Source organism: Colletotrichum siamense (assembly GCF_013390195.1).
Source record: "Colletotrichum siamense strain Cg363 chromosome Unknown KSG_Cg363_contig02, whole genome shotgun sequence".
Lineage (NCBI taxonomy): Eukaryota > Fungi > Ascomycota > Sordariomycetes > Glomerellales > Glomerellaceae > Colletotrichum > Colletotrichum siamense.
The window spans coordinates 7,178,196-7,204,674 of record NW_023501015.1 but is presented as its reverse complement, the minus strand read 5'-3'; the positions used below and the strand labels follow the sequence as shown (position 1 = coordinate 7,204,674).

Genomic DNA, 26,479 nt, shown 5'->3' with positions numbered 1-26,479 from the left:
GGGGTGAATGGCGCCAGGAACCACACCTTAATCATGAGTTCGGATTCTCTTGCGCTTCTGTCTGTCTTTGCGCTCGCTGACTGACTGGCTGGCTGTAGGGACAAGAGGGATCATGCATAATTGAGTCCCGGCATCATCACCACCTTCAAATAACGGCACGACATTAACCACAACTCAACGACCAAGGAAAGCCAGGCGCTAACGAGATAGCGACATCATGGGGGGATATGCATATTCCATCGGGACCTGGCTCCGAAAATTCAATTCCAATCAATCACGCACAGGCCGGCGGCTCTTGGGTGGAGCACGATGCACACGCACATCTTCTTATGATCTACCTTGCCTTATTAAGGGCGCCATGAGGGGCTGTTTCATGGCCCGCGCTACGTCTGAGATTCCGGTGTGTTGCTGTGCTCTGCTGGAAACGGCAAGTCTGCAAGTCATGAATCCCCACGCGTCCCACGCTTCACGCGACCGACGCTCTATCAGCGACTCTTTCAGACGCTTTGCTGATGCCCAGCCGGGCTCGAGACGCCTTTACGGGATCCCCTGCCGCTGGCCAGGCACCAGTTCTGGGCAAAGCCGTCTTCGCTTGCCAGGGGCATCGCCATCATCAGCCAACAACGCTTGCCAACACCGCCTGCCAACCAGGCCAACGACTCCATCATGACCGTCACCTTCCCTGTGCCGCAGGACCCCGGCTGCGATCCCGGCTGAAGCCCCTGGGCCAGATCAATGATCCTCCTTTCCATGATTTCCATAACGGCTGAGCAACCGGAATCGACCACGACGCTGGAAGCGGCTGGAGCTGGGCGCCACGCCGCAGCCCGGGTGGAACAGTCCATCTCATCTTTGCAAGACCGGTCACCCTTCCAAATCGGAGTACATCCGACGACGTCGATGGTCCCCCGGCCTTGACCGGGTGCCACCCCCCAAAATTCCACCACTCTGGTTTGCATATTGGTGTTTCGGTCTTATGAAGTTTCTTCCATCTCCACCCGTCTCTCCTCCAGAGGCTCCAGGGTGAGCGCGGCTCAGTCGTCGGTGTCTGCGAGTCTATCTTGGCAGCGGCAAAGAGGAAGAGAGAGATGTTGTGGAAAGGGGTGCCCTTCAGTATGGCCGGTGGGATAAATACAGCGACGACGCCCTCGTTTTTACATCTTCTTTCCTCTTGTTCAGCATCCAACATTGCAAGGTCGCACACACTCTTTGGTTCTTACCACCTTCATTCTTTTCCAATCGTCTAACCGTCAGTTCTTCACTGTGTGAAGCTGGGACATTCTTTTGCAACACTTTACATCCACGAACAAGCTCATTCATTCCACTTCAACCTCCTTTTTCAGGACCCATCCTTCTTTCATCCAAAATGCCTTCCATCAAGAACACCGTCGCCCTTGCTGGCGCTTTCGCCGCTTCCGCTCTTGCCCACGGTACCGTCACCGGCTACGAGATGGACGGCGCCTACGTCCAGGGCTACAAGCTCGACTACTACTACCTCAAGCAGAACGGCGGAACCCCCCCTTCCATCGCCGCCTGGTCCGCTGAGAACCTCGACAACGGCTTCATCGCCCCCGACGCCTACGGCACCGTCGACATCAACTGCCACAAGAACGCCGCTCCCGGTGCCTCCTCCGCCAAGGTCGCTGCCGGCGGCACTGTCGACTTCCAGTGGTCTGCCTGGCCCGAGTCTCACATCGGTCCCGTCCTGACCTACGCCGCCAAGTGCGACGGCGCCTGCACCTCTGCCGACCCCGCCACCCTCAAGTGGGTCAAGATCGATGAGGCCGGTATCGACCTGGACACCCAGGAGTGGGCTGCCACCAAGCTCATCAAGAACAACAACACCTGGACCTCCACCATCCCCTCCGACCTCGCCGCTGGCAACTACGTTCTCCGCCACGAGATCATTGCCATGCACGGTGCTGGCTCTGAGAACGGTGCCCAGAACTACCCCCAGTGCGTCAACGTTGAGATCACTGGCTCTGGTACCTCCAACCCCGAGGGCACCCTCGGCACTGCTCTGTACAAGAGCACCGACGCCGGTATCCTCTTCAACCCCTACTCCACCCTCACCAGCTACGAGATCCCCGGCCCTGCTCTGTTCGGCTCCGGCTCTAGCTCTGGCGGCGGCTCTGCCACCCCCACCACCCCCTCCAACGGCACCGCCTCTGCTGTTCCTACCGCTGCTGCTTCCGCTTCCGCTTCTGCTGCTGCTGCTGCTGATGCCGGCTGCGCCAAGAAGCTCCGCCGTCACGCCCGTGACCTCTTCCACGCCCGCCACTAAGCGGAGAATCGCCGCATTCGCGATCTGATGGAGAAGAAGGAAAACACACATCCAAACTTTTGAATGAGCCTTTGTTCGTTTCTCGACCATGTAAATAGATTATACCCGGTGTATATATCGCTGCAAGCACCCACACCTTTTTTAGCCGACCTCCTAGGCGCCCAGCACACTTTTCTTTGTTGCTGGGTGCTAACAAGCTTTGCAATGTATCAACTGTTCAGTCAATATCTTCTCTACTTGCCTCTGTGATCGTGAGTGTCAAATGCTGTAATCGCAATCTGCCTCCGTTGGCTACTCTCAGAGTGGGATGTCTTTTGTCCATCCACTCCATGCCTTGGTTTGACTCGACATCGCGTTGAGTTCGTTCCATGGTGTTAATCCGGTGGCTGACTCGAAACTGTGAGACGAACTTGACGTGAGGGCGGGCGTCAGAATGCCGGCGGCATGGATGTGGTGGGTGGTTGCGGTCGACTTTAAGCATTTTTCAGCTCTCTCCCAAGTCATTGAAGTTGGAAAATGTTTCATGAAATAAGTCTGAGCAGCGAACAGAGTTTTTTGGACGTTGCGTTGAGGAAGGGCGCCCATGTCGGTTGATATACTTGGCGGACGATGTTATGGAGTGGGGCCAGTCTGAGCAGATTTGAGGTCAAAAGAGCAGTCTAAAACGGAACAAACTGCAGCGGGACGATGGGTGCCGCGTGCGCCCACTTGGTATTCTCCGTGGGATGCCGAGTTATATTGAGCGGGTAAATCGGCCGATGCCAATGAGTTCGCTGAACGGATGATGATGGAATTTCTTTATGAAGCCGAGTATACGATAGCATCGGGATTCCAGACATGGACTTGATGGCCCTGTCGTTTTGTGTTTGCGGTTTGTTTGTTTCATCAACCGGTGGTTGGGGGCGGTTGAGGACTTGGGCTCCAGATGCTTCGACAGCAACCTGATCACTCGAATTCGGGTCCGTCAACGCTCTCCGCGCACTTTCCCTATGTTAAAAAAGAGCGTCCTAGGTATGATGATGTCCCTGAACTCCCTGCTCCTAAGAGGGGCCAAGGACGCGAATCTGTCGTCAACATTCCCCGCCTTTTCAAGGGCCACGAAGCCGACTTTCCGGACACGTCGGATATCCCACCGGAACCTCATGATCTTCGGCACCACGCGTGGGGCTTCATGGGTTGAGACCTCAAGTGATTTCCACTAGGGTCCGACGCGCATTGATCGCCAGATTTGATCCACTGATTTTCAACATTTAATGAGGCGCAAAGTCTAAGTGCTCAGGGCTGATGCTTCCGTGAGACGTCTTCTCATGAATTCGAGGCTGTCTCTAAGCTTTTCTGTCCGCAACAGCGAGACATCCGCCACTTCCTTGAGTTGGCCATGCAGTATATCGCGCTGGTTATTAGACAAGATTGCTTGATGCGGCGATGTGCCCCACCTCGAAGTATCATGGTCTCGCAGGCCGAGAAGACGATCAGCTCTCTCCAAGAGACTGGTGATGATTTGGGTGAAGATGATGCCTTGCAGATGTCCATCACCAATCCAGAAGGCGCCGAATTTGAGACCCTCAACTGGCGTCAGGGGATCCACGGCGAGTGATTCGAGTCTTTTGTGGATGTGGAGGGTGATCGACTCAAAGAGGGTGATGATTTGGACGAAGCAGCTTGTGATGACGAGAGCCAAAGGCGGACCTACGGCTTCGGGCGCGGAGGTTGCGGTTGACGGACTCATGATGTCCGGCGATGGGAAACTTTCCGACGGAACGATCCAGCCTAGAGCAGTCGGCAGCCCGCCAGAGTTATCCCACGGCAGAGATGGAACAGCGTCTTGGCTTGGCAGGATGGTCAAGTCAACTGCCGCCTGTTTCATTGACTTGGCCAGAGTCGAAAGAACAGTCACGAAGTCTTGGAAAATGACGAGAGCGAGCTCAGCCAGTGTGACAGAATCAACGCTGAGCACGGAATCGGGGTAGATGAAGGAGCACAGATCCATATGCTGCCGGTGGTCATGGACCTTGGACAGGTGCAAGTGGAGGTCGACGTTGACCTTGGACAGCCTAACGAATGCTTCGTGCTGGATTGTCGCATCCAGCTGTGACAGCGGACGTGCAGCTGTCTCTTGAGAGCTCGTTAAGTGGTCGCCGACGTCAACGGCGAAGTCCGTTTCATCCCATTCAAAGTCGCAAAGAAGGGGGTCAATTTGAACGTCGACACCAACTTCGGCCACCTCCTCTCCGAATCTCGCAGCCACTGGCGGCGTGGTCTCCGCGGTCGCATTTTCAGCCAACAACAGGTTGTCCCCGCGGAGACCCGCAGCCTCATCCTCATCCCCATCCCCATCCCCAACTCCTTCGTCCGCCTCCTGCGCTGCCTTACGATCGCAGCCTCGGTCTCGGTCATTCGAAACATTGTTTCCCTGGTTTTTGGCGCGCGAGGGCCGGCCGATCCGCCGTTGCTGGCCGGCGACACAAGGGAACCCCAGTCGCGCGCACCGCGAACAGCGGGCTTCTTCTTCCGTGTCTTGGCGGGAGCATCGAAGCTTTTGTCGGCGACACCTCTCGCACGCGGACCGTTTTTGGTTCGGATGGCGGGCGATGGTCATATTTTTTCTTCCTTTTGTTCTTCCAAGAACAGAGAAGGTGCTTTGCTTTTCTGGGTCAGTGATGAACGTTATGCACTGTCGTCTGTTGCAAGACGCGAACCCCTCGTAAGACGCGTTCGGAGGCTTTCCCTCCTGGCTGTTGGGGGCCGTTCGGAGGCTTTTGGTGGTCAGACGGCGGGGTCATGCGTCGGCTCCGAGCCGGATCCGGGGCGTCCGCACGTCCGGCCGTGGGTCGTTTGGGTCATCCTCGGAATTTAATACACGAGCGGAGAATACTTGAAAACGCGGGCTGTCGCACCGTTCAAAGGCTAACGTGCTCGGCCTCAGCAAACCTTGATGTTGGTGTGGGAGAACGGGCGCCGCGGCTGCGCTCCCGGCAGGCCAATCCGGCAAAGGCGACCCCGCATCCGGCTGCTGTTGATAATGCATGGGATATTAGGATATATGGGTTCTTCTGATCTCATCAGGAACACCTCCTCAACAAGAAATGTGCGCTCCGCCACTCAAGTCGATATCTTCCTCCGACGTCGGGTTATTAGACCCGATCAACCCTCCCAACCTATCGCGAACCCCCTCGTCGCTCAGTCTCATGGAGACGGACGAGAAGCGTCAACCCAGCTGGAGCCATGAACACGAGCCGGAACTTGAGAAATGGAACGGGACTCGGACGAACGCCTTCCGATATGTCGCCACATTGTACAGCTTCATCGTGATGGGCATGAATGATGGAGCCGTCGGTGTAAGATTCCGTCCTAAACGCTCATCCGAGACCATCGCTGATGATATCACAGGCCTTGCTGCCATATGTGGGCTGAACATCTCGTCAAGATGCCGTTGAGCTTTGCTGATCCGGTGACAGATTGAGAGCTACTACGACGTTTCATACACGGTCGTTTCTCTCCTTTTCCTAGCACCATTTGTCGGCTACATCATTGCCGCTCTCACGAACAACTTCATCCATCATCAACTGGGCCAGAGAGGCATTGCGATCATCGGGCCAATAGCCCGAACCATCGGCTTCCTCCCCCTGGCCCTACACCCACCGTACCCAGTCCTGCCGTTCGCCTTGTTGGTGACAGGATATGGCAATGGCCTCGAGGACAGCGGCTGGAACGCCTGGATCGGCAACATGCAGAACTCGAACGAGCTACTCGGGTTCCTCCACGGCGCGTACGGGCTCGGTGCGACCGTTGGTCCCCTCATCGCCTCTGCCATGGTTGCAAGGGCCGACCTGGAGTGGTTCAACTTCTACTACGTCATGACAGCCATGACGGCCCTCACCTTCATCCTCACCTCGACTGCATTCTGGAAAGCCACGGGCAAGGTGCACCGTGAGAAACACCCTTCGTCGACGGACGGCGCCAACCACACGTCGACGGTAGCAGTGATCCGTAAACCGATCACATGGCTTCTCGCGTTCTACCTGCTCGCATACGTGGGCATAGAAGTCGCATTGGGCGGCTGGATCGTGACCTTTATGCTGCGCGTGCGGCACGCCGAGCCGTTCCTCGCCGGCATCACCACGGTGCTGTTCTGGCTCGGTTTGACGCTCGGTCGACTGGTACTGGGCTTCGTCACAGGTCGCGTGGGAGAGAAGCGGGCCATCGCCGTGTACGTCCTCCTGTCTATCGTCCTGCAGCTGCTGTATTGGCTCGTTCCGAACTTTGTCGCATCGGTCATTTTCGTGATGCTGCTCGGTTTTTTCCTCGGCCCGCTGTTCCCAGCAGCCATCGTCGCGGCCGCGAAGCTACTGCCGAGGGATAACCACGTCAGCGTCATCGGGTTTGCTGCAGCATTCGGCGGGGCTGGCGGTGCCATCATTCCGTTTGGTATCGGAGCCATTGCGAACAGCCGAGGAGTTTGGGTGCTTCAGCCCATCGCGTTGTCGGTGCTGATTGTCCTCTTTCTTTTATGGTTGTGTTTTCCGGGCGGTTACCGGAAGGGCGGGTTAGAAGAGGCGAGGAGAAATCGGGAACCCATTGGAAACGATTTCCGGGCTGCTGTGCGTTGGGTTAAGAATCTTGCATCATGAGAGACGCATAGCATACCATCTTTGCGCTGTGTCGTTGTCCTCTCTTCTAATAGAACATTATCGCGGATGAAGCCCGTCGGTCCCATGCGATGCAGTCTATGCTATGCAATGTGGTAGGTCGTGGCATGCAGCATTAACAACCAGGAACTTGCATGCTGATGACGAGCGTCGGTGAGATGGGATATTGGTGAGGCAGGCGATGGGTTGTAAAGGCGACGTGTGAGGCAGTAAGGTTCTTGGTGGTATTTCCCATATTCACCAAAGAGGCAGGCAAGGCAAGGCAGGTACGGACCTTACCCACCCGTCTGATTTGTTCCTGCCTAATAAACCACACGTGGCGTGGCGGGTTCGCATTCACTTTGGGCAGTGACAACTCATTCGGGTTCCCGCTTTCCCTTTCCAGTCTGCCGGACTTCATCCAGAACCGAGATGCAACTTCCCGTCCGCAACGTCGGGTCGAGGTTCACAAGGTGCCGTTGACCTCTTACCTTCTTTTCATTTCCGCTCACCTCCTTGAGGTTCCTTCCTTACGGAGTCATCGAAGCAACCACAAAGAAGAGTCATTCACCGAGGTCGAGACCGAGATCTGGACCTGCATCACTGACGTTCGCTTTCCGGCCCGGCTCCCGACTACATCTTCCACGTCTGCCAACACCATTATTGTATCGCTCCATAAAGTCTTTCGCTGATTACCCAAAAGATTAATCGAGTCACGGAAGCGTCCAGCATGGCATTCGCTCTCAAGTTCGACATTCCGCTTTCTGTCCGCTCGTTCGCTCCGTTTCCCAAACTCCCCACAGAGATTCGACAGCAAATTTGGGAGCATGCCATCTTTGAGCCTGGAATGCAATATCTCCGCATCGATACGAAAGCCCGCTCTTTTGTATCCCACGGGTCCGTCGCCCTTGGCCCCCCGGACAGCGATGACGAGGATGACGACGTTCTACCCGACTTTTCCCAGGAGAGACGCCATGGCCCCCTTGTACCAGCAGCGTTGAAGCCTCGATTCGCGGCGCCTCGAGCCAATTTGTCCAACCACGTCTCCGTCAACCAATTCATGGCCACTCTTTCTGTCACCTGCTCCGAGGCAAGGTCCGTGGTTCAGCGTCTGGCCAGCCATCCAAGAACTCTGAAGCTTGATGACGGCCGTGTGGTATCTCTGGGTGCCGCAGACGATGTCGTTTTGTTGGAATACGTTCCGTTGAAGTCAATGGGAGCCGGCTGTCGCTTGGCTCTGAACATCAGCTGCGACCAGCTCGCCAACATTCGTCGAGTCGCCGTCCAGTACTGTCCTCAGTGGGAAGGCGCGACATCAGGCTACTACTGTCGACTATGCGGGGAACATCACTTTGGAAGCCGTAAGAGAACGTATCCCCTTCACCTGTACGAATTCCTGGCTCGACACCTTCCAAATCTCGAGGCTTTCTACTTCGTTGACTACATGATCCTGCGGAAACCTCGACCGGAGGACGATGACGACTTCGATATCCCCATGGCTGATTGCGACGACCCTCAATCGTGCCCGCGCGAGGGTGCCAGCAAAAGTAAGGAAGCCTACCAGGTTATCTGAGGCAAGTTGCTGACGAGTCTGTCTTTGTAGGCACAGGCAGATTGAAGGCTGTTGATGACGGGTCACCTCGAAGGTACAAGAGCGCGCGTCACCTGTTTGAGGAAGTGGACGAGGATGACTGGGTTGTCAGGGATAAGGTTCTCGATACGCTGTCCTGGGTCCGTAAGAGATTCAACCAGTACGCCACACAAAGCAAGTTCAGCAAGCACAAACATCCCAGCAAGGTCCGCTTCGGCGTCTTAGCTTGTGAATGGATCAAGAATAAGGAGGAAAATTTGATCTATTCGACCACACGAACGGCGCAGAACAAAAGACGAAAGATATCGGAGCCGACCGAAGCGAGCCGCAGTCGACCACCCCGAGGGACTCTCTCGACACAACATACAGGAGGGCGGCAGCTTGCAGCGAACTTGCCTGTGCCCCTTCCTGTGCCTATGCCCACGGAAGCAAGCTTCGTGTTCGGACAGATGATGGAATTTGATTTCAGTTTCGGTATTCATCCTCAATAGCCTGTGGGAAGTGCTGGACGAATAAGAGGTGGCCACGATTGCAGGCGCGCTTTGAGGAGGAGACGAGTGGAGGCAGCTTCTCCTTATTGCCCTACAGTACAAAATCCATAGCGAACCATCGATATTGATGGCATTCCCGACCCCCTAGATACCAACACAGTAGTAATGATAATACATGATGAGCACTTGGATCTTAGGGCGCATACTGCAGTGGTGTGGCCAAGACAGCGTGCTTGATTCCTAGAGGTGCGGGGCAGTGCAGAGCCGGTGGCAGCGGAGGATTTCCGTGACGTCATCAGCTGAGAGACACTGGTTGCATCTTAGGTGGTCTTCAGAATCATCGCTCGTCGTTTGGTTGCCTTGCCTTGCCTTGCCTTGCCAGAACAGGCTGCGACAAAACTCCATGGGAAAGGGAAGTCATACGACAAACGGTGAAAGGACTGCACATCTCGGACAGCCCAGGGACTTAAAGACCGGCCTAGATTGCGCTGTTCGGTCGATCCCAGGGCTTGGAGGCGAGGCATCCGACAGATTGGGATTGGCGCCCTCTGCCCTGATTTTGAAAGCAGATTTCGGGGTGCCATGCGCCCGCTGAGCACCCCTGCACACCCCCAAATGCTCTTCTCAGGGTCCATCCACGAGTGAACCGGATGGTGGATTAGCGACTTTTGATCATGGGAATTTTGTCAATCCCCGATTTCTCGAGTGCGCGATTTCGAAAGCCTTCTTCGTCGGGAAACGAACTGGATGGCTGATCCTTTTCTGGAATAGGCATCGTGTCAGGAGCCCAATCCCGCGATCCAATGCACGGCGCTGGCAATATCTCCCCAGTAGCAGCAACATCACCGTCGCAAACCCCTTTGGCTTAGCATGGAGCTATGTCTGTTTTCTCGTGGCCAAGACAAGCAACACTCGATTGAAGATAATCGAGCAGCATACGTCATTGCTCAACAAGCCGTATGCTCCACGAAATCGTCGGACCCGAAGGCGCGAGGCAGTGAGACCAACCAACCATCAACAGCCTATGGCTGCCGTGCCGGCGCAGGGGGGGCTGATGCCCAGGGTCCAGCCCCCAGTCTGGACCCTTTTTCTCCAGGACCCTTCCATCCGATTCAGACCTTACTGCTTCCTCTTGCCGGACACAGCTCCGGATTTAATTGAGAGATCTCCGTGACGTCAGCGTTCCCATTCTGCACGTTGCTTGGCGATTACGAGAGAAAGGCCTGGACGGGTCTTTTTTACACATTGCAAGCCGGATCCCGCTGCGGTGTGGTGTCTCATCTGCAGCGAGCCGGAGCTTGGTCCGCAGACACGCCGTTGTGGTTCCTCCATTAGGACGTGAGCGCAAGGGGCCGAGTCAGCTGTTGCAGTAACACTGCAGACCATTCATGGCATTCTCAGATTCCCTACCCCAGACAATCAAAATCGAAAAGTCCAGACCACAGGGGAGGGTGTAGATCTTTGTGAGATTCCCGGAGTTGTAGGGGCGGGTGACTGCTGAGTCCACGCTGTCGACGCCTCGCAGACTCAATTGAAGTGGCCGTGAAGCGAGTTCTCGTTGTCTGAGATAGGCCGCGACCCGTTCAACGGCTGTTCAAAGTGGATGATTGCCTTGCCGGAGATCGTTGACATGGAGCCCGGCGCAACGGCCTAGAACACGGCATCACGTCACTTGCTGAGAAAGCCACGATGTTCATCCCCCACGCCAACTCTGGCGGTGGTTGTCGATGGCAGGAGGCGTACCTTTAGCGCAAGGCTCCCTCCAAGTCCTCGGGTTTGGCTTTCTACCCACCATGAACAGCAGGTCCATCTATGCCTCTCTCGTCCGGGTGCGATGCTGATGACGTTTAAATACACCAACCCATCCTCTTTGGCTCGATCGTCGCGAACGATGGAGTTCAAGCTCATCGTGCATCTTCATCGGCTAGTATCGCGAACGCCCTTGACATCACGGTGCTGGATCCTCCCTTGTCTTCCCTCCAGCTCGGTGCACGACAACCGGGAGGTATTGAACCGGAAGACCCACTGTTCCCGGGGCCCACTCATTGAATGCCGCCGGCACCGCCCAGACGACCCACTGCTTCCCCCGAGCCCTACCCGAACAGGGTATGAAGCCATCAGCATGCCCACCTCATCAACAGCTGCAGTTTGCGGCTTCAATCAAAGGTTTGTACATCGCCACCTGTAGACAATGTTTGCGAGCGATTAGCTAACACTTGCCCCACAGGTCCGTTGAAGAACAGCCAACATCCCCGCCGCTCACTCCGACACGGCCGGAGGAACGCCCCGCAATTCCCGTCATGTCGGATCCGGGGTACTCCATCGGTCGGTTCTTGGGCTCACCGGCCTCCCAGCAGGTCAGGCCACCGCTTTCCCAAATGGCAACATCACCCACAACAACAGACGACGCCGAAAAAGCCGGTTGCGATCGCATGGCGGGTATCCTGGCAGAAATTGGATTTCCAGCGTCGGATTGACAGATAATGAGGCGAAAGATGGTGCGCATCGACGGGGAAATCATACGTCTGCATCTGCACGTGGTCTTGATTGCTTACCATAGAAATACATCATATACTTTAGCAAACCTTCCGCAGTGCGCATGATGTACTGCATCATCTGCCTCGTCCTTCGCAAGAGGCGAGCTCGTGACGTCAATAGGCTCTACTGTGCTTCGCTGCGTGAGATGCTGCTCGAGAGGCGAGAGGCGAGACTGGATGATTCTTGATCAGCAGCGGCGACGAAGCCTTGCCTTTGCATATCGGTCTTGGCCCCTTGGTAGTGATGTAGGAGAAGAGAAAAGATTTCAGCGTGATGCGCACCTCAACGAAGACACTGGGGTCCTGCCGTCATACTCATAAGACGATGTACACGTATTGCTTTCAGCAGAACGGCTGACTTGATCATGCGCAGAACAAGATGAGCAGAAGATGGCAAGTAATTCCTCAGTTACACGGCACCCAGCCCCATCAAAATCCGGAGGCAAATCACCGGACCTCTCCTCCTACGCTCCGGAAATACGCCGTGCACTACAAATTCGCAATGACATTCTTCTTGGGGAACCGGTAATAGGCATGTGATGCTAAAACTGCAGAAGCAACAGCACGGGCTGCCCTGACATGTTTCGACGCCGTGCAATCTCGGCGCGCAGACCGAGCCACACCTTTCCCCCTCCTCGTTCCCCTGGCAGGATTTGCCGCTAGAGGTTGGCCTCCCGGAGACGGTTGGTTGGGGGCACGGGCCGCTAGTTCGCGCGTTTTCTTTCGATGAGAGAGAAGACGATCTCATCGCTGTCGGATGTGAAGAGTTCCTGCAGAAAGTGCGTCAGGACCTGTTTTTTCTTGGCACTCTGGAGGTTTGGCCGGATGTTTCCTTGTCTTCATCCCTAGTCTTGTGGCCCTGAGATGCACATGGTGCATGGTCCAACTCTGAGCGCGCCGAGCTCTTTCTGCTGCTGCTGCTGTTCTGTTTCTGCAACCCCGTTGGTGAGGCACCATAGCGAACAGGAAAACAGCTCGCTTTCTCATACCACAAACGAGAGGCCCGAGAAACACACTTCTCGGCTTAACACATCCTTGTCGCCCCTCTCTGGTTCAAACGCGGGGTACAGCTTGCAGAGGCACAATGCTTGGATTTCGGTTGATGTTTTGTGCTGCACAACGGCCTCCTGCATAACCTCCTGTTTGGGGCTTTTAACCCTCACGAGCATGCACATCATGACATGCTCAGCCACAGCTTGCGAAGCATCTGCAGATGTTGATGCGGACTCAGGGTTTTGATCGCCTGGCAAGCTTCACTGCAAGGCGGAAGAACCAGGCGCGTGGGAATGACTTTCGACCCCTTGCATCGTTGTCCGCAATCCTGGTCGCGGGAGTTGAGATGGCTGGAAGCTTGGGGCAGAAGGGATTTACCCGTCGACAAGGTACGTGATGGTTGGACCTTGGACGAACTCGCCATCAATGCCGTTAATGCATGCCTGCCCCTGGCCCCAGCTTTCAAATATTTTAGTACTCACGGCATGAACCCGTCTTTCGGAGACTGCAACTTTGCCCATGTGTCCGATGAGAACACAATGGCGGGATCCAAATAACATTGAGAGGTCTTCAGCTAAGAAGCTGCTCGGTCTCTTGATAACCGAGGTGGACGGACGAGAGAACTAGATCCCGGCCAGGATCTTGGCTGGTCGAATTATCACAGCTAAATCGAGGTCTTGACAAATTGGTGGCGCCGGGCTAGAACTTGAATCGAAGCTTCTTGGGGGTTGGTCCATTGAGGGTGGCGTTCACGACGGACGCTACTAATTAAGAGTTGCCTAGGCAATCATCCGCCATGTTTCTCCGTGGCCAAGACTTAGTCTTAGTCTCAGCGGGAAGCTTGGAGAACACGAGAAGTCCCAACTCTTATTCTGCGATCACGATTCAAAAAAGAGATATGATGATTACTCAGTCAAAGGATGCAGTTCCTGTGGCCTTGCGGCTTTGCGGTGACTCACGGGTCTGTCCCTGGACAGGTGTCGCCACAATTCGCAATGCCAAGTGGGTAATTGAGCCACACTGAAATGCGTAGCACAGACTGTTGTTGTTTCCCAGGGCCAGTCGAGGCTCGGGCTAGCTCGTGACAGTTAGTCGTCTTGAATCATGCTACGCCTCAACGGGTGCCACAGATCTGGAGAAAGCTCTTGAATCACCAAATCAGCAACGGTAAGCCGGCAACTCGGTGTGACACAGGTCGTGAAGTGGTCAATATCTGCGTGGCACAGAAGCAGATTCAACGGATGAATTGGGGAAACGCAGTGTAGTGTTGAGAAGAGAGCAGACCGCAATATGGTCCTCGCGCGCACGGCCCGGTGCTACGGCGGCATGTGAAACTCGACAGCGGCTTACTACGGGGAGATCGTCGGGACAATGGGGAGGCTTGAGAGCCGCGGCGCGGATGTCCAGACTGAACCTGGTGGTTGGAACTAAGGCGAGCTGCGGAGGGAGGGGGGAAGTGGGCAAGTGGAAGTCCTACAGTCAGCGCCATGCGTATCTGAGGCTCTGAGCTTAGCAGGGTAATGCCGAGGGCGGGCGGTGGCCCAAACCTCGCTCCTACAACAGACCGAAGCTCCGGAGGGAGTAAGAGAGAGAGCGGCCCTGGAGAGAGTTGAGCGCTGGCAGCTGTCCCTCGTCATTTCCCGCAACCTTGTAGCGATAAAGTATGCTCTAGGGGCAGGATGCGGAACTAGACGTGGCCAAGGCCACCCACGTACTCCGTGCCTGTTGGTCGGATACCTTCTCCAGGGTAACGGAGCATTGCTCAACCCTTGAATTATCTTGATCCCTTTTTACCATGGAGGATTTCAACATGGACCTCAGACGGTCGCCCTCAAGATGAAGACCAAACAATCAGTCCCAGCACCATGCCGTGGTAGGCCTCTGGACGAGCAGGACAGGACTGGGATCAGGGCAATGCGCCGCAGAATCTCTTCTGCTAAACCACGCCGTGCGTTGATTCTTCCTCTCCCTGCATGGTACCTCGCTCTCCCAGAAATGGCTGGCGAGGACCCTCAAGTCCCTTAGCTTAGAGGACTCAAGATAGACTACCGGGCCACGCTAACAACAAGGTTTGAGCAAAGGCACTAGTCCATGTCGGTTCACGTGGAGAACAGAGGCGACAGACACGGTTGACAAGCGAGAAAGACGTTTCACGATGCTATGCTTCGACAAGACGCTGCCTACAGCTGCAGATGCTCTTGGGCCGTCCTGTGCTGCACTGCGCCCTGCGCCTAGAACGCTGCAAGAGGTACTTCTCTGCCCCAGGAACGAGACACTATGCTCCTCTTTTGGCTGAACACTTCGGGTTCCCGATAGCGTCAATGACTTCTCGGTCTGAGGCTTGGACAGCTCGGGGCCTCTGCCATGCAGCTTGGCTACGCCCACTACCACAGCCCTGCCTGTGACCGGAGAACCTCTGTCTGCTTCCTTCCCCCATCAGTGCCACTCTTCGTCTTGTCATGGCACAAGCTGCCGGCTGTTTCGACGCCTAGGGGCCTCCCGTGTGATGCCGAAGCGGATCTCCGGCCCTGCAGTGTGGGAAGAGGAGGAGCAGAAGGAGCACCGTTCACGCAGGGCATGAACTGTTGACACCCAGAACATAAATATCCTATCACGATCCCGTCTCTACCCATCTTGTCTCTCACCTCATCACGCACCATCAGCTTCACTTCGCCTTCGACAGCTAGTCTCTCGCCCTTTACAATTCTTAGCAGCCTCGGCTCATTTCAACGCTCGCTCAGCATTTCCAACCTGTTCAACACCCTTCACCTCAACAACAACCCCCCAACCTTCAAAATGCAGGCCAAGATCGTCGCCCTCTCCGCCATTGCCGCGGTTGTCAACGCTGACCTCCGCCTCAACACCAACGACATCCCCTCCGACTGCACTGCCATCTGCCGCCCCATCCGCGACCTTGGCAACATCTGCACTGTCAACTTCATCCCCGGCCAGACCAACAACAACAGCGACCAGCTTCAGGATGAGCTTGACGCCCAGTGCGTCTGCACCAACAGCTCTTTCGATGTCAAGAACCTGGCTGCTCAGTGCTCCTCTTGCATGAACGAGAAGGTTGCCAGCGACCAGCAGCGCAGCCTTGAGGGTGAGCATTTTGAACATCTTCGCAGGCTTGCACACATAGACTGACTCTTCCCACCACAGGTATCAACTCCATCATGAGCCAGTGCGGCTTCCAGTCCACTTCCTACGCCTCCTCCGCTACCTCCTCCGCCAACACCGTCATTGTCTTGGCCACCCGCCTGACTGCCAGCTCTCAGCTGACCACCACCATCGGCGGCGGTGCCACTCCCGCTCCTACCTCCGAGCGCTCCCGCACCTCCGAGGCTCGCACCACCACCTTCCTCACCTCCAACGGTGGCGGCTTCCCTTCCATCGCCACCTCCACCATCGGCGGTGGCCGCGAGACTGGCTCCCCCAACGCCGCTGCTGGCGTCGTTGCCCCCGGCAGCAACAGCGTCCTCGGCGCTGCTGGCCTTGCCGTTGCTGGCGCCTTCGCCCTCGGCGCTTTCATGCTCTAAACGCCTTGCCTGGCTGGGTCTTTGCCTACAAAGCGGTATACAATACACATATGCATGATTGGATGACTTGTTAAGATAGTGCGCTGCGATACACCGGGTAAAAGTGGAGGATAATGGTAGTCTGATTTAGTCTTATGATGTTACGGTTGTGCTTTGGAGTATTGAGGAAAGCGTCACTCCTTTGGTAGTTGGATCTGGCCTGTGTGGAAACATTTCTGTACTGTTTAGGGAAGATTGCTATTGGATAGACGCCTTAATCAAACCGGTTTTGACTTATAAACACTTTTCTTCCGATTAATATGTGCCTAAAATTTCATAAGTGATTTGCAAAAATCATCTAGGCTAGGGATTCTTCCTCAAGGATTGTATGGATTAGTCCTTTCTTCCCACATGGAGGGTCATGACAACATCTGACCCTGTTTCTACATCCTGCTTATTACTGCTGACGTGTGCATCCACCCGTGACAAGTCCATCTGCTGAAATTTTCGCAAAGGAACTTCCATTTCAAACAGCGTATCAATTTCCTCAAGCGTTCGGCCCTTGCACTCCGGGACGCACAAATAGACAAACACCAGGGACAGAAAACCGATACTGCCGAAGATCAGACCGACCTTTGACCCCAGGTTTGCATATGGTGCGTTCAGAAGATATGGCAGCGTAAACGCGATTGTGAACTGCATTACAATGTTGACAACGCTTGCGGTACGATACGTGATATCACGAAGACGCATGCTCGGAATCTCGGCAGACAGGACGTGCGAAGTGGGCGCCCATCCCAGGGTGAAGCCAGTGGTCATGACAATCATCATGGCGACGATGGCAGACTTGACGGGAACGCTCGGGTTTTGGGTGAGTCCGAGACCACCCATGGCGAACAGACCGGCCGTCTGAATCGATCCGCCGAAGAAGATGACATTCCTGCGATGTTGGTGTCCGCGTCAGCCAATCGGTCTTGCAACTATCTGGGAGAATCCTTGCGGGGCGCAGCAGATGAGAGCACAAACTTACCTCCGTCCCATCTTGTCCAGCAAGACCATTGCGCACAGGCACATGAAGATGTTGATGATTGATGTAATGATCGTTACGGTGAAGGGGTTGATGAAGCCGAGTTGTTTGACAAAGATGGCGCCATATACGCTGGCGAGGATGGAGCCTGTTGCCTGCATGAAGAAGTTGACACCGATGACGGACATGGTGCGCTTGGTCATTTGCTTTCCATGGAACATGTCCTTGAATTTGCCCTTCTCGACTTCTCTGTCTATCCCGGCGCGAATGTGGGCCATTTCAGCGGCGATCTCGTCTTCGGTAAACTTGCCTTCGCGGAGGCGAGTGAGGGCGATGAGGGCTTCTTCGTTTCGACCTTGCATAGCAAGCCATCTGGGAGACTGTAGACGAGTAAGGTCAGCATTCCACCGGCTGCGAGACTCTAAAACGGGGGGGCACATACCTCTGGGACGAACCAAATGCCAGCTATCACTATCAGCGGCACTAGATAGAAGAGTCCATATGGGATCAGGTACGCGGCCGACGAGTTCAGACTACCCGTTCCCCGCGCGACAACATATCCACGTCAGTATTGTGTCCGTTCATTTTTGAAAAAGAATACGTACTGCAAGACTTAGTTGGTATGTCCCGACGACAAAACCGCGGGCGCACTGGGGTGTGATCTCGGATTGGTAGATGGGTACCACGGCTAGCTCCATTCCGATGTAGATGTATGCCAGGATGCGAGCCGCCAGTATCTGATCTCGGCTCTTGGACGTCATGATGACCGTAGTCGCGATGCAAGACCATACGCTCATGGAGAACATGCACATGCGTCTGCCGAACCGTTTGCTTACGGAGCTTCCGATCAAGATGCCTATCAACATCCATTGTCAATCTCAGCTTTGCCCCACACAACCGCCAAATTCGCATACCTATCCCAAAACCAATGTAGGGCAAGCCTGCAAAGAGTGAGAGCCACCAGCTTTCCAGGTAGTACACCTTCTTCTGAGGGTTGTACCACCCAAACTGGCGTTCAAAGGCGTCCATGGCTTGGGTAGAGTTGAAGCCCTGTTGGTCGAAGCCGAAGTTGAACTGAGACACCGCGATCAACATGACCGTGGTGAACAATGACCTGTTGAAGGTCTTTCTCAACTTCAGATGGCCAAACATGATGAATGATTTTGCCGGAGAGATTGTCGTTGTCCAGCCCGTCTCAACTGCCTTGCTCTCCGCGAGGAGTCGACCGAGCCGATTTTATACTGATCATCCCGGAGAGCTGGCATCTCACAACTTTCCGGGTTGCAATTGCGCCATAACGACTTCGATTGACGATTTGCCGGTCTCAAAGTCCAGAAAGTTGGATGCCGGAGAAGTTGACCCAGCATCAACGTGCGAAGTTGCGACTCGAGATGCCAAGCGAGCTGCCCTCGTGATGGGTCCGCGCCTCCACTAGTGTTAGGAGGAGGTTCTGGACTAAACCGAAATCGACATAGTGCCCGTGTCTCAGCGACATTTCTCCCCGTCCTTCCCCGTTGACACTCCCAGCCAGGAACGGGCAATGCCCAACCTTTGTCGAAGAATGATGGTTTACGCTTGCGGACAGTCAAAGAACACATTCGAATTTTCTAGGGAGTAAGAAATTCATCTAGGAACATTTCATTGGCAAGTTTGCGAGATTTGTGCCGGGCAAGACATGTTGTCTTTGATTTTCCTAGGGCCCCTGAGACGATGCTGATTGTCTGAATGTGACAGATGTGAGAGGCTTCTGAGCTACCCAAATGTCCGTCTCGACAGCATGTCAAGAGAAAAGACGAGGAGGATACAGCGGGCTACATCACTGGTCACAATACTGTTGCAGTTTCCACCCCCGGATCTCGGCGGATCTCGAGTGTGGGGTTGATGCCACCACTTTTTTTATCGTCAACGGGGAAGCACGGGGAGATAACTTTTGAATTACCCGCGGATTTGGAACGACTTGCGCAGACTCCGTTTCCTTGCAGTTTCAGCCCCCCCAAAATCAGGAAAATAATTTCCAGATCAGAACTAGCAGTCATTGCGTCAGCTTAAAATGTGATTGCGACATGCTGTTTGGATTTGAATGCTCTAGTCGCCATTGATCTTGCCATGGTGAGAAGTTCTTGAGCAGCACCACCGCCAGTTTCCAGCCCGCCATCTGCTTACTCCAATTCCTGAACTCCCCGCTCTTCCAAGATGACAAGCAAACGACCAAACTTTCTGGTTATCGTAGCCGATGACCTCGGTTTCTCTGATATTAGCCCCTATGGCGGAGAGATCAACACACCCGTATTGAAGAAATTATCGAAGGACGGCATTCGCATGACAAACTTTCACACGGCATCAGCATGTTCTCCCACTCGCTCAATGCTGTTCTCTGGGACCGACAATCACATCGCAGGACTTGGTACGTTCTCAATTAGAGACTTCCCGACAATAAACTGACAGCGAGCAGGCCAAATGATGGAGCATATGCGGCATTTCGGTGACTACTTCAAGGACAAGCCCGGTTATGAGGGGTACCTGAATTGGAGAGTTGCAGCTCTGTCCGAGATTCTTCAGGACAACGGTTATCACACGATTATGTCTGGAAAATGGTAAGTGCGAACAAGCGCCAGTTGGTGCTGAAGACATCTGAATACATACTGATCAATGGCGTAGGCATCTCGGCTTGTCCAAAGAACTCGCCCCATGTAGCCGCGGGTTCACCAAGAGCTTTTCCTTCTTGCCCGGATCTGGGAATCATCACGCATACGAGCCTCAGCTTGACGACGACGAGTTTAAGATTCCATGTCTCAATACCGAAGGCCACTGGATGGACGGTAACAAGTTCATCAACCACAGAACGGACCTCCCTAAGGACTTTTACTCGACAAGGTATTTCACCGATCGCATGATCAAGTTCCTGGAAGAGAGGAATGGAAAGGAGAAAGACGAGCCTTTCTTTGCCTACCTCCCATTCACTGCCCCTCATTGGCCCCTACAAGCTCCTCGTGAGGTTGTCGAGAAGTATGGTAAGTTGAAGATTACCTTTCCTGGTGAATGGTTGCTAATAATGATCACAGCTGGAAAGTACGATGATGGCCCAGATGCTCTGACCCAACGGCGTTTGCAACGGCTCGTAGAGTTAGGCCTTGTGGACAAGGGCATTGAACACGCGCCCCCTACCGGCGTTTTGGGGAAGGATTGGAAGGACTTGTCGGTCCTTGAGCGCAAGGAGTCAGCAAGGAAAATGGAAGTCTTTGCTGCGATGGTTGAGCTGATCGATGAGAATATCGGCCGCGTGATTGACCACCTCGAGTCCACTGGCGAACTCGACAACACGTTCGTGCTCTTCATGTCTGATAACGGAGCTGAAGGAGCGGCGCTGGAAGCAATTCCCGTAAGTCATGCGTCATTCTCGCAAACTCGTCTCTCGACCGTTCTGACAATTGTCGCAGATGATGGGCGGAGAAACAACTTTTGCCGGCGTGATTCAAAAGTACTACGACAACAGCCTTGATAACATCGGGGAGAAATCATCCTTCGCTTGGTACGGTGAGTGACTTGAACCACCCTCAGCATCTTACCCCCAAAAGTAGCATCTAACGAGAACCCAGGAGCCCGATGGGCTTGCGCAGCGACCGCACCATCCAGAGGATCCAAGTGCTGGATTACAGAAGGCGGCATTCGATGCCCATGTCTCATCAGATACCCCCCTTTCCAAGCTAAGGAAGAAGCCATCACCCATCGTTTCACGACAGTCATGGACATTCTCCCTACCATCCTAGAAATGGCTCAAGTGCAGCATCCCGGAACCTCGTTCAGGGGCCGCGAAGTCGTCATACCCCGCGGCAAGTCCTGGGTGTCCCACCTGTCCTCCCCAGACTACTCCGCAGCCGACTCGACAGTGCATGGAGAGGATGTTCATGTTCACGGTTGGGAGCTTTTCGGTCTCAGAGCCATTCGCGAGGGCAAGTGGAAGGCAGTCTGGCTCAATAAGCCCAGGGGAAAGGACGATTGGGAGCTATATGACGTTGAGAAGGACCCGGCCGAGATGAACGATGTGTCAGACAAAGAGCCCGAGGTGATGCGCCGGCTTGTCAATCACTGGGAGAGGTACTATGCGGAGACAGGGATGACCCAGACACCAGAGTTCCCCATCACTAAGGCTTAGCATACGAGTGAACATCAGACGACTCAGTTCAGATGAGTTCCGGATTGTGGGGTTTACCCCTTCCAGCGTTTTGGTCCCTCGAGTTTACGGTCATCGCCAAAAGGAAGGGGGGACTCTCTTCATGGACCATTGGGAGTGGCTGATTTGTGACAGATGTAACATCTTGAAAGAAGGAGCGTTTGAAGTATTCTCGCAGTCTACATTGAATCCAATGACGGCTTGCATCGCCGCACGTTTTCAAATCCATGCCAAGGACTCCGCACTGACCCTCATTATTTGCTTCGGTGAGGCCGTTGCCAAAAGAGCGAAAGAAGCACCGCGTACCCCGTCCTCATTTGTGACATGGGTCGCCAAGAAAGTCATTTTCATCATCAAGAAATTTCACGATTTGCACTGCGAATTGTTGCGTGGAAGTAATTTTCAATTTGTCGTGGGATATCTTGCTGGGGGCCTTGCAATGCTGCCAACTCTGCGACGGTAATCGCGACCGATTTGTTGTTATGAGTAGACCGTCCTAAACGCCTCAACTCCGCTTGAGAAAGATGCCTGGTGATTCCGAGTGCCGCTCAAGAACGACCACTAGCAAACCCATTGAAGGCACGACTCCTCCGGCTTGGCGCAGACGCCGCAGGATGAGTTGCAGCAGGTCGTGCCGATAGGGCAGATGACGCTACCACACGCCTGGGACTCCTCTGATACGGTGCCGTTCGCCTGGCAAGCCACGGGCTTCTCGAGACGGAAGTCAAAGACTTTGCAGTATGAGTTCTCAGGACAGGTGACGCCGGAGCAGCGGTCCTCCGCCGGGGCGTCGGGGGTGCCGGAGGTTTGCGGAGCCGGGGCGGCAGAAGCGCCGAGGGCAGCGAGAGCGACGATGAAGGAGTGAATGAACATCATGTTGATGGATTGTTGTTGTGGGAAACGAATGACTAAAAGACTGACTGGTTGAGTTGGACTTTGGTTTAAAGAGAGTGATTGACCGATTGGAGTTGGGTGGCAAGCATCAACGACACTGATCAGTAAGGCGGGAGACCATTGGCCTTTATGGCTCAGAGAGGCCTTCGTAAGGCGCAGAGTTTGGAGCGACTCAGGTCCAGTGCCACTTGGCGGTTTGAGAGTAATTGCTAGGAGACGCCGTTGGCGCGCCCCAATAATATCATCAGGAGGGCCTAACTCTAAAACAACGTGAAAGACGGACTCTCGGACGGCCGTATTACGGCCAGGGAATAGGGAACAGACCTTTTTGATGGGAGTCATGTGTAGTAATCACCGTGCGGCACGTTCGGGCGAAGATGATCAGCGCGACTTGGCACATTTTCGTGGGCGATGATGGTTTTCAATTAGCTTCTAAGCAATTAATAGATTCATGCCTCAGGGGCTCCTTTAGAGTTTAACACTTTTCCCAATTACCAATTATTTCCCCCGCTAATTATAAGTTCACGTTCCTTAAGCGCCGATCCTATTAGTTCCCATTACCGCGGCCTCCCTTGTTTTCAATCTTTGTGTGGGGTACATCTGCCGGCCAAGCCACCCCCCGTCTCCTATTCTCCGGTGTTCGTCTTGCTTTTTGTCGAATAACTTGTTGACTGTTTACTGAGGAACAGCAGACAGGATTTCGTCGATCTTTCCCTGGACATCGCCGATAACTCCAGCGGTGGTGCGCTTGCCTGCGGTGAACTTGCCCTTCAACTCAGGGGTTTGGACAGCGGGCAGCTCGATGGTCTTGCTGATGGAAGGGACTTGAATGAGAGTGCTAAGCGGCAGGTCGATCGCGGTGCGGGCAGCAACGGGCACCGGCACGGGAACGGTCGCGGTGAAGGCGGGAACGTCAACACCGACAGCGACAACAGCGGCGGGAACCTCGGGGAGGGTGCCGCGAGCAGCCTTGATGGGCAGCCCAGTGCCTGCGGCGTTGCTCAAGACAGAGAGGACAGAGCTGACAATAGGAACCTCGACGGTGACGCTGGGAATGGTGACGCCAACGGCCGCGAGATCGCGAGAGTCGATGATGCTCTTCAAGACGGCCATGACAGTCTTGACAGCGGCGATGTCGACGGTGGTGCTGGGAACCTCAACTGGCAGCGCACGAGGAAGAAGCGAGGCCTTGATGTCGCCGACGACAGAGGCAACAGAGCTGACAATGGGGAGTTCGGCAGGAGTCTCGCGGGCGACAACGGGACCCTTGATGCCGCCAACAACCGAGCTGACGATGGAGAGCACCTCAGGAGTCTCGCGGGGAAGAACTCCGGCCTTGACACTGCTGAGAACCGAGCTGATGATTGGAAGGATCTCAGGAGTCTCGCGGGCAAAAACGGGAGCCTTGACACCGCTCAGAACCGAGCTCACAATGGGGAGCACCTCGGGAGTCTCGCGGGCAATGATGCCGGCCTTGACACCGCCAGCGACTGATGCAATAGAGCTGACAATAGGAAGCACATCGGGTGTCTGGCGAGGAATGATCGCGGCCTTGATGTCGCTGAAGACAGAAAGAACCGAGCTGACAACAGGAAGAGGCGTCGGTATCTCGCGAGCTGCAACGGAGGCCTTGATGTCGCCAAGAACAGAGAGAACACTGGTGGCTGCGGGAAGATCGAGCACCACATTCGCAGGCTGAGGCTCAGCGTTGCGGGCAGTGACGAGGCCACCCAGGGCTGAGATGATGCTGCTAATCGCTTGGAGATCCACGGACTGGGTGGGGATGACGGACTCGGGAATCTTGATGTTGCGGCGAGGCAGCTTGGGAGCATTGGGAACCTTTGGGTAGGAGATGACGACGTCAGGGATCTTGACAGACAGGGTTGGAGTGGAAACGTTTGGGAGAACAGGCTTGGGTGGCTGGATCGCGTTGAGGTCGACTGGGAAGTCATCCTCGCGAGGAGCCAGTGCCGGAAGACCCGCGCCGGCGGTGGGCACGACGATGGGGGCGCTGACCGAGATCTCAAGGCCTTGCGGAGTGAGCTTGACCGGAAGGTCTCGTGCTACCTTCGGGCCCTTCAACTCCACATTCGGCAAAGCCGGCTCGAGGATTAGGTCCTTGTTGATGTTGATCGGCGGGACAGTCGGGGCCGTGGGTTCAATCGTGGGGAATGCCGGAGGGGTGACACTGGGAGCGTGGACCTTCGGGACGTCGGGTTTGGGAGGCTGAACCGGAGTGAATTGAACAAGCTGAGGGGCTGCCGCGGCGCCAAGGGCGAGAGCAAGAGTGGTGATGCTGCGAATGGTAGACATTGTGAAGAGTGAAAAAGGTATTGATTAAAATTAGGAATAAGAGGAGGTATTATGAGTATTAAGTATTAATTAAGAGAGTAGAGGTGGTAGTAGTAATAGTATTGAAGACCTGAGCTGGTTTGTTGCTGGTGAAGAAAAAAGAGCTCTTGAGAAAGGAATTCTTGTCCAATTTTATAACTGTTCCTCGTCGTGATTCTCACGATGAAGCTTAAGATATTCCCGTTGCAGGCAGCTTCAATGGCCGAAAACAGTCAATGTCTAGAGGTGAGCTTGACGTGATCACCAACTTCCAGCCCAGGCGTTTGTTCTATCACCAACTTGGCTGAAGCTGAAAGCTCAACAACCTTTGAGCTCTAAAACAGCTCCTCCCGGATGGCTGGGTCTGGTCCCGGAGATGGCTCACGGCCGAGACGGGAGGAGCACGCCAAGATCGCACATGGCCGTTGATGCTGGCTAGCCCACCAATCTGGAGTCCGTTTCCGAGACATGGCTCTTGACTTCTTTCTAGCAGATGGTCGGTAGATCCCGTTAGTAGTGGACGAGGCCTATTGCCGTGGCTTGCTTATGACGAAAGTGTAGTCAAATGGTCGCATGCAGCCATACCTTAAATTTCCTCATATTGCGCAAATCGGTTTCCAACTGTTTGAGGAAGTACCGCAATCATGTCTAAGATGGAGTCCCTGTGCAATTTCGGTGATTTCCTTTGAACTCCTGGCAGAAAGGTCTTCTCTCGTGGACATCTCGTGGTGTGAGTGTGGCCTGCATGTTGCTGCCCGTTGTCGTGGAACGTGAGGTCAAACGTGGGAGTAAGCATTAGGACTGCCGATCACTCAGGAGAAAACTTTTTGATTTGCCGTCATTCTGAGGAAGCAGTGATCGACAGGACGTTCAACCGTATGCGTAAGTTCAGACCCTTGTTCCTTACTTGGCACCGCCTCCGAAGCGCCACTGACTGAGACAAGATGACCTAGATCAAGCCTTAGATCCCGCGGCGTCCAAGGGAGGGTTTTCTTCCACCCATCTCCACACATCGGGTTTTCCCGCCGTCAAAGCAAGAAGATACCGTTCACAGTATCCCGTCACAGGCTTCTGAGGTAAGACCTTTTCAGAGACACAGCCCCACGGCGCTTATCAACAAGCACCCACCGCCATTGCCCGACCCTGTCCCTAACCGGATAGAGTTTTCTGTCGAACTCGCCCGTACCAAGATCCGACTCCCTGGGTCTGAAGCTTTTGATCTGATTTAGTTCGGAGGCGGTCAAGCCAGACCCGCGCTCTAGCTTCCAGAGCGCACTGCCGTCCGCCGCCCGGGTAAGGGGCTTGCAGTCCCAGATCTCTGCATCGTCAAGAGCAAGCCCTTGGCAGGCTAACCTGACGCGAACGCTACTGTGGATTGTTTGGTTGGTATTCAGCAGAGCCTCGCCGCTGTCTTGGTTTCTATCTGGGTAAGTACGCTTGAAGATTCCAGGATGTCAGACTGTGATCCCGCCAATGGTTTGGAGGCGGCCGCCAGGGTCTCGCATTAGGCCTAGTCCCCAAGGTCGGGCAAGCTTCCAGAGATCTTCCTCGCTGCCTGCCGGTTGAGAATCCTTGCCATTACGTTCAGCCGCATCGCGCTTCACACTGGAGATCTTCGCCGCACTGATCTCGGGCTTAGCCCATGGGAGGAACTTCTTCGCCGACCGCCATGAAACCCATGAGCCTTGAGGTACGCAAGAGAACGGATGACCTACAGAGTACCGAAGACCTTGATTGAAGATGGCCTCCATGCGGCGTGGGTCAAACTCAATGCCGACACTCGATGACTAGTCACACATCCCTGCGTATGTCAGCTGAATGTCTGCTCCACTCATTTCTCAATCACAAAAAAAAGCACGTACAGGCGAGAGATATGTTGGGAATTTGCTGCTCGTGTCATCCGCCTCCAAAAGTGTTATGACTTTCGGGAAACCACACCTGTTTGAGATTTGTCTTGATGTTGTCAAGCCTTTCCCAAAGAGCTGGCCTGAATGCATACCTGGGCTCATCAAGAGGA

General features: G+C 54.6%; 10 protein-coding genes across 10 annotated transcripts; 6 read left to right on the top strand and 4 right to left on the bottom strand.

Moving 5' to 3' along the window:
* Positions 1 to 1,366: 1,366 nt before the first annotated feature.
* cel61b-1 (Endoglucanase-7) lies at positions 1,367 to 2,284 on the top strand (the record flags this gene model as incomplete). The annotated part of the gene is made up of 1 exon (XM_036635755.1): positions 1,367 to 2,284. The coding sequence occupies one exon, from the start codon at positions 1,367 to 1,369 to the stop codon at positions 2,282 to 2,284; it is 918 nt and encodes a 305-aa protein (XP_036500449.1).
* Positions 2,285 to 3,551: 1,267 nt separating this feature from the next.
* Positions 3,552 to 4,883, bottom strand: FUB10 (Fusaric acid cluster transcription factor FUB10; the record flags this gene model as incomplete). The annotated part of the gene is made up of 1 exon (XM_036635754.1): positions 3,552 to 4,883. The coding sequence occupies one exon, from the start codon at positions 4,881 to 4,883 to the stop codon at positions 3,552 to 3,554; it is 1,332 nt and encodes a 443-aa protein (XP_036499611.1).
* A 487-nt stretch (positions 4,884 to 5,370) lies between these two features.
* Positions 5,371 to 6,915, top strand: CGCS363_v003904 (Bypass of stop codon protein 6; the record flags this gene model as incomplete). Its single annotated transcript, XM_036635753.1, has 3 exons — positions 5,371 to 5,622; positions 5,675 to 5,689; positions 5,743 to 6,915. The coding sequence occupies 3 exons, from the start codon at positions 5,371 to 5,373 to the stop codon at positions 6,913 to 6,915; spliced, it is 1,440 nt and encodes a 479-aa protein (XP_036499610.1).
* A 727-nt stretch (positions 6,916 to 7,642) lies between these two features.
* Positions 7,643 to 8,735, top strand: CGCS363_v003903 (uncharacterized protein; the record flags this gene model as incomplete). The annotated part of the gene is made up of 3 exons (XM_036635752.1): positions 7,643 to 8,459; positions 8,516 to 8,663; positions 8,729 to 8,735. 3 exons carry the CDS (start codon positions 7,643 to 7,645, stop codon positions 8,733 to 8,735), a joined length of 972 nt encoding a protein of 323 aa, XP_036499613.1.
* A 2,381-nt stretch (positions 8,736 to 11,116) lies between these two features.
* On the top strand, positions 11,117 to 11,471 carry CGCS363_v003902 (uncharacterized protein; the record flags this gene model as incomplete). The annotated part of the gene is made up of 2 exons (XM_036635751.1): positions 11,117 to 11,160; positions 11,222 to 11,471. 2 exons carry the CDS (start codon positions 11,117 to 11,119, stop codon positions 11,469 to 11,471), a joined length of 294 nt encoding a protein of 97 aa, XP_036499612.1.
* Positions 11,472 to 15,320: 3,849 nt separating this feature from the next.
* On the top strand, positions 15,321 to 16,060 carry CGCS363_v003901 (Protein CAP22; the record flags this gene model as incomplete). Its single annotated transcript, XM_036635750.1, has 2 exons — positions 15,321 to 15,624; positions 15,684 to 16,060. The coding sequence occupies 2 exons, from the start codon at positions 15,321 to 15,323 to the stop codon at positions 16,058 to 16,060; spliced, it is 681 nt and encodes a 226-aa protein (XP_036499615.1).
* A 372-nt stretch (positions 16,061 to 16,432) lies between these two features.
* ght2-0 (High-affinity glucose transporter ght2) lies at positions 16,433 to 18,218 on the bottom strand (the record flags this gene model as incomplete). The annotated part of the gene is made up of 5 exons (XM_036635749.1): positions 16,433 to 16,979; positions 17,070 to 17,446; positions 17,522 to 17,599; positions 17,672 to 17,922; positions 17,981 to 18,218. 5 exons carry the CDS (start codon positions 18,216 to 18,218, stop codon positions 16,433 to 16,435), a joined length of 1,491 nt encoding a protein of 496 aa, XP_036499614.1.
* A 1,041-nt stretch (positions 18,219 to 19,259) lies between these two features.
* CGCS363_v003899 (putative sulfatase) lies at positions 19,260 to 21,219 on the top strand (the record flags this gene model as incomplete). The annotated part of the gene is made up of 6 exons (XM_036635748.1): positions 19,260 to 19,470; positions 19,519 to 19,660; positions 19,725 to 20,077; positions 20,129 to 20,445; positions 20,504 to 20,600; positions 20,663 to 21,219. The coding sequence occupies 6 exons, from the start codon at positions 19,260 to 19,262 to the stop codon at positions 21,217 to 21,219; spliced, it is 1,677 nt and encodes a 558-aa protein (XP_036500470.1).
* Positions 21,220 to 21,798: 579 nt separating this feature from the next.
* Positions 21,799 to 22,113, bottom strand: CGCS363_v003898 (uncharacterized protein; the record flags this gene model as incomplete). The annotated part of the gene is made up of 1 exon (XM_036635747.1): positions 21,799 to 22,113. The coding sequence occupies one exon, from the start codon at positions 22,111 to 22,113 to the stop codon at positions 21,799 to 21,801; it is 315 nt and encodes a 104-aa protein (XP_036500469.1).
* A 693-nt stretch (positions 22,114 to 22,806) lies between these two features.
* On the bottom strand, positions 22,807 to 24,444 carry CGCS363_v003897 (uncharacterized protein; the record flags this gene model as incomplete). The annotated part of the gene is made up of 1 exon (XM_036635746.1): positions 22,807 to 24,444. The coding sequence occupies one exon, from the start codon at positions 24,442 to 24,444 to the stop codon at positions 22,807 to 22,809; it is 1,638 nt and encodes a 545-aa protein (XP_036500464.1).
* Positions 24,445 to 26,479: the final 2,035 nt, after the last annotated feature.